General features: G+C 33.5%; 1 protein-coding gene across 13 annotated transcripts in view; it reads right to left on the bottom strand.

Moving 5' to 3' along the window:
- Cep170 (centrosomal protein 170) overlaps positions 1 to 12,414 on the bottom strand; it is an 89,875-nt gene that overhangs the window by 13,886 nt on the left and 63,575 nt on the right. For 5 of the 13 annotated variants that reach the window (XM_085687651.2, XM_048436417.3, XM_048436421.3 and 2 more), the window contains 2 exons: positions 9,412 to 9,646; positions 1,600 to 1,777 (listed from right to left, as the gene is read on the bottom strand). In XM_085687651.2, the coding sequence (XP_085543777.2) occupies positions 1,600 to 1,777; positions 9,412 to 9,646 (413 nt within the window). Of the gene's footprint in view, positions 1 to 134; positions 441 to 1,599; positions 1,778 to 9,411; positions 9,647 to 12,414 lie in introns of those variants that run through there. The other 8 variants (XM_048436420.3, XM_048436424.3, XM_048436419.3 and 5 more) reach the window with 5 other exon arrangements.

The raw sequence follows: 12,414 nt of genomic DNA, 5'->3' as shown, positions 1-12,414 counted from the left end.
AGACATGTGTATGTCTTGCCACCATGAAGATCCTCTTGTTTTTTTTTGTTTTGTTTTTTTGTTTTTTTAAACCAACAAAGATGATTTTATTTACATTTACAATTGATCAGTGTGGTAACAAAACTCTACACAGATTCATGAAACATCATTTATTAAATTAGAAAACATACAAACAAAAAATAAATAAGAAGTGACCATTAAGGAGCTTTATAAGAAAAAAATGTGACGAAAAGCAACTGAGGAAAAGATTATCAGCGCAGTTTACCAGAAGTAAATGTCCAAAAGGCTAGGCATTTTTGGTTACTATTTAGAACATTTAATAAGATAAAGAAGTGGAGTTATCGGTATGTGGGGCTGGCAGCATTGTTGTGTAAAGTAGCAGATAGCAAATGTTCTTGACTTTGCAACCGTACCAGTCTGTCTGAGAACTCAGTTTTGCACTGCAACACAGAAACAGCCATAGACAACAGTTAGGCAAGCGAGAATGGCTATACTGTAATAAAACTTAATTTATGAGTACTGAAATGTGAATTTAAAATGATTTTCATGTTATCAATTACTATTTTCATATTTTCAAACATTTAAAAATAAAAAAAATCTTATTTTTTAGCTTTTAGTCCATATAAAGACAAATTCATTTCTTTAAAGGATAACCTTTGACTTATACTTTGGGTCAAAATAAAGACAGTCAATATGGCTAGACAGTGTAGTTAACCTTCCTTATCTGGGGAGTCAACTAAGCATTAAAAATATTTGTTTTTAAATGCTGTGTGTTTACTAGAGATATATGGACCTCTTTCTTGTCACTATTCTCTAAATAGTACACACTATAGTAAGTTTTGTGAATAATCCAAAGACGAGCATAAAGAAGAGGGATGCCTATAGCCTACATGTAAACTCTGTACCATTTTATCTAAAAGACTGGGATACTCAAGTTTTGAGCCTTGGAATTAATCTCCATAGACCACTGTATAATCGATTTAAGTTAAAGGTTCTTTATGAAACAATGTTATACAAGTGGGGTCTCCTGGAGCTGTACTTACTGGTGAGGACATGGTTTGGGGTGGCCAACAGTCTACAAATTCTTATATTCCAGAGTTTGTAAGAATATCTGGAGTATATATGTGTATGTGAGAGAAACAGTGTTTGGATATTATACATTTCAGTTTTTAGAACCAATACTGTGTATATTTGTCAACAGAATTACTATTTTTAAAAACTGGACATTTTTTTCTTTCTTTGCTATTAACTAGCAATGATCATTTCTTTGAATTAGAGTATTTTCATGCCAATCTTCATTGAAACCTTTTATAGTCATTTGTTGAACTTCAGTTTGCTTTCCAAATAACATTTACATTCACATTTCAAGTAATGTTATAGATCAGGAATCAACAGGTAAAGTGCTTATAGCTAAATAATTTTCCATTTTATGTTAATAGTAGACCAAATATTAGCCTTTTAGTCTTTAGTAAATTGTTACAAAAAATAAATTTGTTAAAGTTGGAAAATGCAGAGCTGCATGCAGACAGGGAGGGTGGACATAATTAAAATAAACTAAGCAAAAAGCTAAAAGCAAAAGAAATTAAGAAAAGAAAGAACCTTATGCATTTCTCCATGAAGATCTCCTACCTCTTCTCTAGTGTCTATGGCAGAGCCAGGGGTGGTGGCAGCAGTGCTTACTGTGGTACTAGGGGCAGTGCCTGAGGAAGTCACTGAATCTATTTCTCCTGCTACATCGTTGATCTCCCGAGCAATGAGAGCAAGATCTTGGCTGATCCTGGAAATAATTTTAAAAAAGAAATTTAATTTCCTTTAAGTAACAGCTTTAGCGACAATCAGCTTTGATAGTCATGTAACTTGTATATTTAATTACACATTTATATGCCCAAATTAAGATTCTTTGGAAATGTTCTTTACTATTTTAGTACACACACACACACACCCCTTTAGCTTCAAATACTAACATTAAAGAATGTAGTTCCAAATAATCTATCTTGAAAATGCATTTTGAATACCCTAAAGAACATAGTTAATATGAGTGATTGGCATTAACATGACACAGAAATCTTAAATTTGGAAATAACAGAATTCAGGAAGTATCTAAACATGAATAACAAGAAACAAGGACATTATTTTCACTAACCTAACTGATGCAACAGACTACAGTAGAGTTGACAAGGCTAGGGATTTTTGTCACTAACAGAAATCACATTGTAGTCATTTATAAATATTTCAAAACATCATTTATATGATTACTTTTTCAAATTTATACAGCCATTAAAACCCCGAACTAATGACATTTACAAATGTGTTAATAAAGAACCATCAGCCACTATATTATTGAATATTTATCAAAATATTTCTACTAAACTGATAATTATTAAAATTCTTTGTATGCAATTGGAACCATGCAGTTGGAAATGCTAAGACAGCTTCCTAAGCTTCACCAAAGAGGACTATGGCACTGAGAAGCTAAGGGCTCTGAAGCACTGTTTTATACTATGATAGCATTTTCCTTATCATGTTATCTGAGGACATAATATTCTTTTGAAGTAGGATTTAGGTGAAACTGTTCATAAACACATTACTAGAAAAGTTTGGTGACTTTGCTTATGATTGTACAACTTGGAAGGACCAGCTCTTAGTTCATCACCCAAGTCTGTGAAGCTGGGTTCACTCACATGGGCTCAGCAAAGTGAGGTTTGTTTGGTGAGACACAGTACGTGGCTAGTCTGAAGACTGAAATATTCAGCATTCATTCTGCCTCTGACTCTTGAGTACAGGGATAATGTATTCACAATATCTGGCTCACCAGCATGCCAGGCAAGCACTCTCCCAGTCACCCCTCCAGCTCAGTTGTCAATCGCAGTGACAACTAAAAGTGGAAAGAGTTATCTCTTAGCATTTAAAGAAAATTCTTTAAACAAAAGATAGAACAGAATTCTGTCACTGATATTCTCATACATCTTAAACACACATGAAAGCTTAAATAACTTTCAAAGTACAAAGAAACATTTTAAAAAGTTATACAAAATATGGATTTTTTTCTTAAAAAAGTTCTTTTAGATTTATGTGTCTGGATGTTTGTCTGTATGCCTATGTACGTGTACACACATGTATAAGTATATACACATGTGTGCACAGATCATATACATTCTGATGCCCACGGAGGTCAGAGGAGGGCCTTGATGGAAGGTTGTGAGCCACCATGTACGTGTAAGAAACCAAATCTGGGTCTTCTGGGAAAACAACAATCACTTTTAACCTCCGATCTTGTCAGCCCCAAAACGGGTTTAAAAGATAGTCAAGGAGTACAGCATTGTGTAAAAATTTAGTCAACTTTAAAATGAAGCTGTGTTGAAGTTTATGGGCTGGCAGATATGTAAGATATTTTCATATAACCTTATATATATATATATCTTATAGGCATATAGATATATTTCTTGTAAGAAACTGCAGCTTTGCTTTTTTTATGCCAATGCAAAAAAGGTAGGGAAAACACCAAGTATGTACTGATCACTTATTATTTGCCAGATACCACCCTTTGCTCTTCTGGAGCTTAGAATAATGAGTACCATTATAAGGAACTTAAGAAACTCACAAATGTCTTCTAAGTGAAGTATTTATCATCTTATTTTACAGATGATAGAAACGAAGCTTAGACTCAATGTGAACTTTGTAGGCTAAGGACACAGGAGTAAGAATACCACAAGACCTTTGTATGACAGCACACTAATATGCAATTTTTCAAACTTAACTGAGAATAAGTTGGGGTGTATGTTATGTAAGATAGATTTACTATCCCTAAACTGAAATAACTGAATCTAAAATGCTTCAAAACACAACGCTTTTAAGCATCAACATAACAGCAAAAATGGAAAATTGTATACTTGATCTTATGTCCTAAGTTTCAGTCAAACTTAGGTACATTAAAAAAAATACTTGTTCAAAATTATCTTCAGGCTATATGTATAAAGTATATGAAATAAATTGTGTCAAGAAATGTGTTCCCTTCCCAAGATACCTCACCATTTTTATGAAATAAAAACTCCAATCCCAAACCACAAACACTTCTAGTTTCAAGTACTTTGGACAAGATGACCAATCTGGGTTATAAATTCTTTCCTGAAATAAATGAGCTAGGTTAAGAAGCGGAGTAATAAAGGTTTGATGTGATTTTAAAAACATAAGCATCAGTTTACTTTTTTAAAAAAATATTTTGCTTTGCAGAATCTTATCCAATGAAACATGACAATCATTTAAAATGGTAATAAAAAGGAAATAAGTTATTCTCATCTATTAGATGGAAAAACTTTGTAAAAATAAGAGATTCTCATGTATGTGCACCATGTAATATGCAAGCAACAACAGGAGCAACCTCTTTTATTTGCTGGCATCTTCTGTACATGCCTGCTATATCTTGGAAAGGTAATTCCTGTCTTAAAGTTGCTTCAATAATAACAGCCTATTACTAGAAATATAAGTAGCTGGTCAGGTGTGGTGGCACATATCTTTAATATAAACACTTGAGAAGGGAAAGCAAGAAAACCAGGAACTCAAGGTCATCCTCAGCTTATGCTTGAGGCCAAGATCATCCTCAGCTTATGCTCGAGGCCAGCCTGGACTGCATGCGACCTTGTTGCACACACGAAGACACAAGCAAGCCCTCAGCATTTACTACAAGAACCATAAGAAAATTTGAGAGGAAAATAAAAGTGGTAGAAAAGTGTTATGGAAATAATCCAAACAGAAATGAGGTACCTGCTCAATCTAGATAATGGGTCTAAATCATGCAGTTACCAACTAGAGCTTTTAACTTCATTTTATAAAGTTTCTCAATTGCATCTACTGGATTACAGTCACATGTTTCTTTACACGTAGTGCTGTGTTCTGCTTTTAAACTCTCAGCCTAAAAATCTCTGCTGCTCCTTTCATTCTCCACCCCTTTCAAATCTGCTACAAAAAATCCTAAAACAGTAAAAACATTTTATTTGGGGCTGTATAAAATAATATTTCCTTAGCAAGTACCAAAATTTTAAAGTTGCCAAATTTAAAACCTAATATACAATTTCACATGTTATCCCATTTTCTATATTACAAAATTTTAAGAGAAAAACGTCCCAAAGATCAGAGGTATAAACCAAGTGGAACGACCAAGAATACACACTAGTGCTTCTATACCACGTGACAAAAGCTGCCCTCACATTTCATGTTTTTGTAGAAGGAATTATCTGTTAAAAAGTAAAGCAAACTGAAAAATATACTTTGGGTCAGAAAGTTTATGAATTTTAGGCATGTGCTTAGTGTTGAACCTTCTTTATTTGATACATCAGAAGTTTATTTTCTTGTGAGTGTATCTTGTAAAATACATTATTACAGGCTTACAGGTTATATTGTAAGCTTAAAATATTTCAAGAATTATTTTTAGTATTAAGAAACCACAGACAACTTATAAAGTATTTTTTATTATGAGAATAATATAAAATTATAAAATTATTTGAGTTTTGACTAAAGATATGAACCTTCTTTGGTTGGGATTCTTGGTTATAATAGTCTAGCAAAATATTTTGTAAACCATTAAAAACAATGTTGGCCTTAAACTCCAACTATAAGTGGATTCTCATAATGTTTATGGAATAAAGAGAAAACTGAAGTCCTAATGAAAAGCAACTACTACTATTTTCTCTGTTGCTCTCAAAATGTAACATTTTTTAGTAACTTACTATCAGTATCAAACACTAATGCTAGACTGGTATTATGCCCACCAAAGATTTATACAGCTATTACCGTAAAAAAGGGTATGAATCCAGGTGTGCTTCTATAGTCCATTTCTGGACCATCTGGTTACACTTTGGTTCTATAATTTAGGTTACCTAGAGCCACAAGTATTCAGTCCGTTCACAATCTCTTGTGATACCATTTAGCACCATGGCTTTTAATTATTTTGTGAATGACTTCTACAATTATGACCCTAGCTCCAACTGGTCTCTTATGCCTCAGCACTAAAATATGACTATGTTATCATCATGGGAACACTTAAAATCTTGAATTAATATACAGAACACATATAAAGAACTCAACTATATATTAAACAGTTGCAAAATATTATTCTAGAGGTGCATATAAAAAGAGCAGAATATCTACAAACCATAGAGCTGAGACAAAATACTATATTGGCTTTATTTTTTAAATGTTTTAATGTAAAATCTATAATGAACTGCTTGTTTTCTCTTAATACACTGTACTAGAATTCTCAAAGTATAATTAAATGATACATTGCATATGTAATAATGAATTTAAAATACAATACTACTGCTAGGTTCCTTGTGATCCAAATGTTAAAAGTATTTGGTCATTTGCCAAGGTAAAACTATAGCTTTGTTTACCGTAGTATTTATAAAACCACCCAAATCTATCAAATTCCTACTGGAAGGAAACTTATAGTGTACTTAGGTACATGGGTCAGGAATATCTGGAAGAAAATCTTCCTTTACAAACTGAAAGACCAACTATGCTGTATTTTCTTATACATTTTCTATTCTGTATTAACTTTGTTTTTATTTAAATACAGGCACAGAATGAGGAATGAAACAGGTCTACATTAAAAAAAGAGAGACGAATCTATAAGAGCATAAGTCATCTTTGTAATGAAGTTTAAAATTACATTTCTCTATTACAAGAATCTCCCTTCAACGCTTAGTTGAGTTTTCTTTAGGTGACAGCAATATTCCATAAGAAGGCAATTACTTCTCTTATTTAGTTTCATTTAAAGCTGTTGAAAATAATTTCTCACATTACTCTAACTTATCTTTATTAGAACACTATAAACATCAATTCCCACCCCCGATAGTTTTGTTCATCCTTCTTCTTCTATTTTTCATGGGGAAAGAAAGTTTTCCAGCTTATATTCTTCTAAAAATTAAAAATCCCGAAGACTAGATATTATTATCACAGTTCTACTGACAAATAGAATCCTCTTGCAGCATATACAGAGACAACAGCAATACTAAAACTTATAACAAATAAAACTCAGGGACAGCAATGTTTGGAGCCACTGTGTTCCTTCTGTATGCTCACTCTTCTCTATTTGGATTAATGAAAGATATGACCCTCCCAAAGTAAAACGATATTGGTCTTTCTAATTTATAGCAGAGAGACAGACCTTGCAGAGCCAGGGGGACAATGACAAAAACAAAGCTGGCAGCTATGATCAGAACAGACGCATGACAGGATTCTTTGACTACAAGCATATGTGGGCCCACAATTCACAGATTCCTTTTCTCTAATTAAAACAACTACCTTAAAAACTTTAGTATGTATTCTCATTAAAAACCTGGGGGGGGGGTGGGAGGGTTGTTGAAAGGGGAGAGGGTTAGAGAGAAGGGAGTAGGGGAGGAATGGGGAAAGCTCGGTGGACCGGGATGGGGGGGGGAAGGAAGGATGAATATGGGATCAGGGAGGAATATATTTCAACTAAGGGAGTCATTTTAGGGTTTACAGGAGACTTGATTATATATGGGATCCCAGGTCCAAGGAGAGATCCCCAGATTGTTCTCTGGACAGAGGAGAGGGTACCTGAACCGGCCTTGGCCCATAACCATACTGATGAATATTTTGCTTATCACCATAGATCCTTCATCTGGCGATGGATGGAGATAGAGACAGAGACCCACATTGGAACACTGGACTTAACTCCCTAGGTCCAAACGAGAAGCAGAAGGAAAGAGAACGTGAGCAAAGAAGGCAAGACCAGCGGGAACCTTCATCCGACGATGGATGGCGATACAGACGGAGACCCACATTGGAACACCAGACTGAGCCCCCCAAAGTCCAAATGAGGAGCAGAAGAAGAAAGAAAATGAAAAAGTAAATCAGGACTGCGAGGGATGCGATCACCCACTGATACAAGGGGACTGATCTAATGAGAGTTCACCAAGGCCAGTTGGACTGGGACTGAACGAGGATGTGATCCAACCAGATTCTCTGAATGTGGCCGGATTCTCTGAATGTGGCTGGCCTGGAGTCTTTCTGAAAAGCCATTGACAGTGACACTGGGACTTGTTTCCTCTGCATATACTGGATTTTGGGGATCCAGTCTGTTCGGATGCTCACCTTCCTGGACCTGGAGGGAGGGGGGAGGAACTTGAACTTCCCACAGGGCAGGAAACCCTGAATGCTCTTAGGGATGAAGAGGGAGGGGGAGAGGGAGTGGGGGGAGTGGGAGGGTATTGGGAGGAGGGGCGGAAATGGAAACTTTTATAATTTACTAAAATTACTTTCTCAAAAAAAAAAAAAAACCCTGATCACAGAAGTCAACAAAGAAAGTAACATCAAATTATGGTAAAAGTTGCTGCTACCCAGAAAGCATTATAGACTACTGTACACACATTGTTTGATAATATTGTCAAGTATAAAATTTAATGTCTTAATGGAAAGGCAAAAATAATGAGCATATAACATAGTAAAAAATGTTTAGGCAACACAAGCATACTACAGTAAAATTTAAAAATCTTAGATTTAAAGAAATGAAATGCTTTACTGATGTGTTATTAACTATAGATGCAATGTGTTTTACTTTCTGTACATATTTAAATGTTATAATAAGTAGTCATTTAATATCCAAAATAATCATGCTTTGATTAAAGGGCTGTACTAACTGTATTTTATGACTTTATAAAAATGTAAACAAAGCAGGGAAAGGTTGAGCATACCTGTAACCCCAACATTTGCTAAAGGCCTACAAGGAGGATCCCAAATTCATGGCCAACTCAGCTTAGCTTTTATAACAAAACTGTCTCAAAAATCAAACAACAATAAATAAGGTTAAAAAAAAACATGCCTGTTTAAAGTTGCTCAGTAACATTCGTAGTCTATATGAAACAGACAGATTATTCATTTAGATTAGATTAAAAGGAAAGTACTCTGTACACTGTCTAAACTAATGTTAACTAGCTGTAGTTAAACCATCTTTCAAAAGTTATTCTTACCAGCATCTCTATTAGAATCTTAAAAAGTGTGATGGGGACCAAAATAGATGGGTTCTATGATGTGCTCTGCCCTATGTCAAGAGCATGAACATTAAATAATTTAAAATGAAAACAAACAGAAAGTCTGATAGAGAATAATTCTTGAGATTAAACATTTAATTAACTGGGGGATTTCATTTCTTAGATAATCTGTACAAATGTAGAAGGGAACTTTTGTTATTAACCTGTAATGTTTTTATTTTTATATGTGCATGTGTATGTCTGTGCATCACATAATGCAGATCCTCAGGAACTGAAGTTACAGACAGTCATGTGTGTGCTGGGAGTCAAACTCAGGTCATCTACTTAGTCCTTAACTGCTAGCCCTTAGCCAGTTCTCTCCAGCCCCATCAATCTGCAATGCTGCTAAAGACTGAAAACCAACCTGGCTATCTCTTCTCGATGGGCAGTCCAATCTCGGATATAGTCTTCCTGCTCTTTAATTCGGTGCTTGAATGAAGAACTAGCAGGCATTGCTGATCCAGTGCTCTGCATGCGAGTGGTTTTCAGGGCTGGAGAAGTACGTAGACGAGTATGTTTAGGGGAATTACGGTTTGATCCAAATTCATCTTCTGAGGTGGAAGCATAATCAGTGGGAAAGCGCCTCCATCTTGAATTTACTAAATTAGTTTAATTATTAAAAAAAGAATTATTATGTTATCGTTTTAAAAAGATAAAATAAAAATCATGACTTCAAAATCACCACGAAAGCTCACACATAACACAATTTTCAGTAACTGACATACATATACACACCTCACAAAAAACTGTAGTCTACTACTCCTTAAGATAGAAACATTATATTTTGGAAAATTAAAAACAATGAATAATTAAAAACAATTGAAAGACCGTTTTTTTTTTTTTAAATACTGTAGTGAATAAACATTCCGATGAAAAAGTTCACTAATGATAAACAACTAAGCAAGCTCTAGTCAAAAATGCTTAACGGTGTTTTTCAGTTGCAAATATTTCTTGAGTAGCGATATGGATGCTTCTTAAATGACAGCAACAACATTAACACGACAAAAATAAAATGGGAAAAGATTTCCTCATGCCACATGGACTTTGAACACGGAGATGATGAAAACCCTCTTTTCCCAACACAGAAACGTGCATAATTCCTGCTATAGAAATTATGCCTTTATGGCAGAAAAAAAAACATTACCTCTGTCATTCAACATCCTGTTACGCTATGGTTGGAAAAAACTTTTTACATGGTAAAAAAACACAACAAAGCATCTTCAATACAACTCTTTGCTGCTTTAACAATGAAAACATACGGTCAAAATAGACAATGAGGTAAAATCTACAAAGCATAAAACTACAAAAGCTACTCTCACAACCACCAACATTTAAGGCACAAGAGATCATTCAGATAGGTATATTAAAGAAACTTCTCATTTACAGTTAGTAAAGACATTTAAAAATATTACTGCTGACACACCAAAAATCAGAAGACAAATTAATGTGGACATCTTACTAAAACAAGTAATTTGTAAAGTATAAACAAGTGAAGAACAGAGAAGATAATGTCTAATTCATGGCAAATTTCACTAAGGCAGGAAATATTTATTTAATGACTAATATATACCTGGCACTTGGGTCAAGTAACTGGCTTGCAAGTGCTAAAAAGAGTTTTGAATAATGAATGAATTCTTGAATAGATATCATTTGCATTTATAAAATTTAGAATAATGAGATACCTTTGGTATTCTAAGTGACGAAAAATTTAGCAACCGCTGCAATTCCCAACTGCCACTAATAGCACTACGTGACTTTTCTTTCTGTTCTTAATCTTCAATTATGAACCTGACTTACTCCATATAACCTCAGAATTCTGAGGGAAGGGAATCTCAGAATTTCCTCATCTTCTACTAGAATTTTGTACTCTTCTTGATACCTCTTCCCAAAATTGTATTTTCCTTGTAATGAGTTGGTTCTTAGATAAAACCGACATCAGTGCCAACAGAGATGGCTTAAAGCAGAGAAATCTATACGAATAATATATAATAAATCAGAGTCCACTCCTTTGTGCTCATTAATACCATATTTGCAGCTCTTGGGTTGGGATCTAGATTGATGGGTACAGGAGAATAAGCATATGTAGAGAAAGTTCATGGGTCACCATAAAAAAATACATAAATATATTTTTAAATATTATATTTAAATGTTATATATATTTAAATGTTATATAATATATATACAACTATATATATATATATATATAGTGTTTGGTTATTTTTCCTGACAGGAGATGTGTAATAGTTATTATTTCCTTGTTAATTTCACAGGATTTCAAAATCATCATGGAAACACAACTTTGGTGTCTATGAGCATGTTTCTAGAAAGATTTAACTGAGCATCGAAGACCGGCTCTAAACTCAGGGGTTGGAGCCCAGAATGGGAGAAAAAAAAAAGAGGAGAAAGTGGATTGACAAAGAAAATAGAATATAAAAGGTTTTCTAACTTTTACCTATTCAGGTTAAATGAAAAAAATATTTTCGCTCTTTGGAATTTTCTGTTTACACAATACATTTAATTCATATAACTAGGTTCATTTGACAGACTGATCTTACTAAGGCACTTAATAGATCACTAAATTGAATATCTATCTGGGAATGCTTGAAACACCAATTTCTAATTTGTTGGTTGGTGGAGTACTAGTTATACAAATAAAAATGAGAGTAAGTTTCAAGATCATTTTAAACTTGTAAGTCACAGGAAACTGGTTTATTTATAACATTGTTAAATTTATTTTCACATAGCAAAGAGAATCATGTCTTGAAAGTGCATATATGTATTTATATAATCCTTTGAGAAATTAAATTATTTTTGCAGCTTTAATTTGACAATAAATGATATTCTGTCACTGCCAAAAATGATTTTAGTTATAAAATGTACAACATTCTTTTCTTGCTGAAGGTGTAAACATGTTTACTACAAAATACTATTATCCATGATGCCTAGAATAAAAAAGGGTTCATTAGTATATAGCTGTGAATGTTCCTTTTTAATGTAATTAATATATTAACCCTAAAATACAATTACAGATTAGAAGAAGGTTAGAAAACACATTTTATTTTCATTATATATCAGAATATTTTAAAGGGGAATTAAAGCACAAAAGTTTTGCTGTATATACTTATAAGCATTTAGCGGTAAGATCATTTGGGGACAAAAAATTCTGAGAATACTTTGTATTTTGTATTTTTGTTCTTCACTTGAAGGAAGAATTAACAAAAGTCATGTATGCTTTTTTAATTTTCACTATTTAGATTTTGAGATTTAGAATAAAAAGAAAAACATTCAAGAAAAAAATTAAAAATATTAATAACACTTTCTAAACTGTGCATTTAATGAACCTCAGCTACTTTATTAGTAATGGTGG

Source organism: Myodes glareolus, chromosome 5 (assembly GCF_982192425.1).
Source record: "Myodes glareolus chromosome 5, mMyoGla1.1, whole genome shotgun sequence".
NCBI classification, from domain to species: Eukaryota; Metazoa; Chordata; class Mammalia; order Rodentia; family Cricetidae; genus Myodes; species Myodes glareolus.
This window is presented reverse-complemented; position numbering and strand designations above follow the sequence as displayed.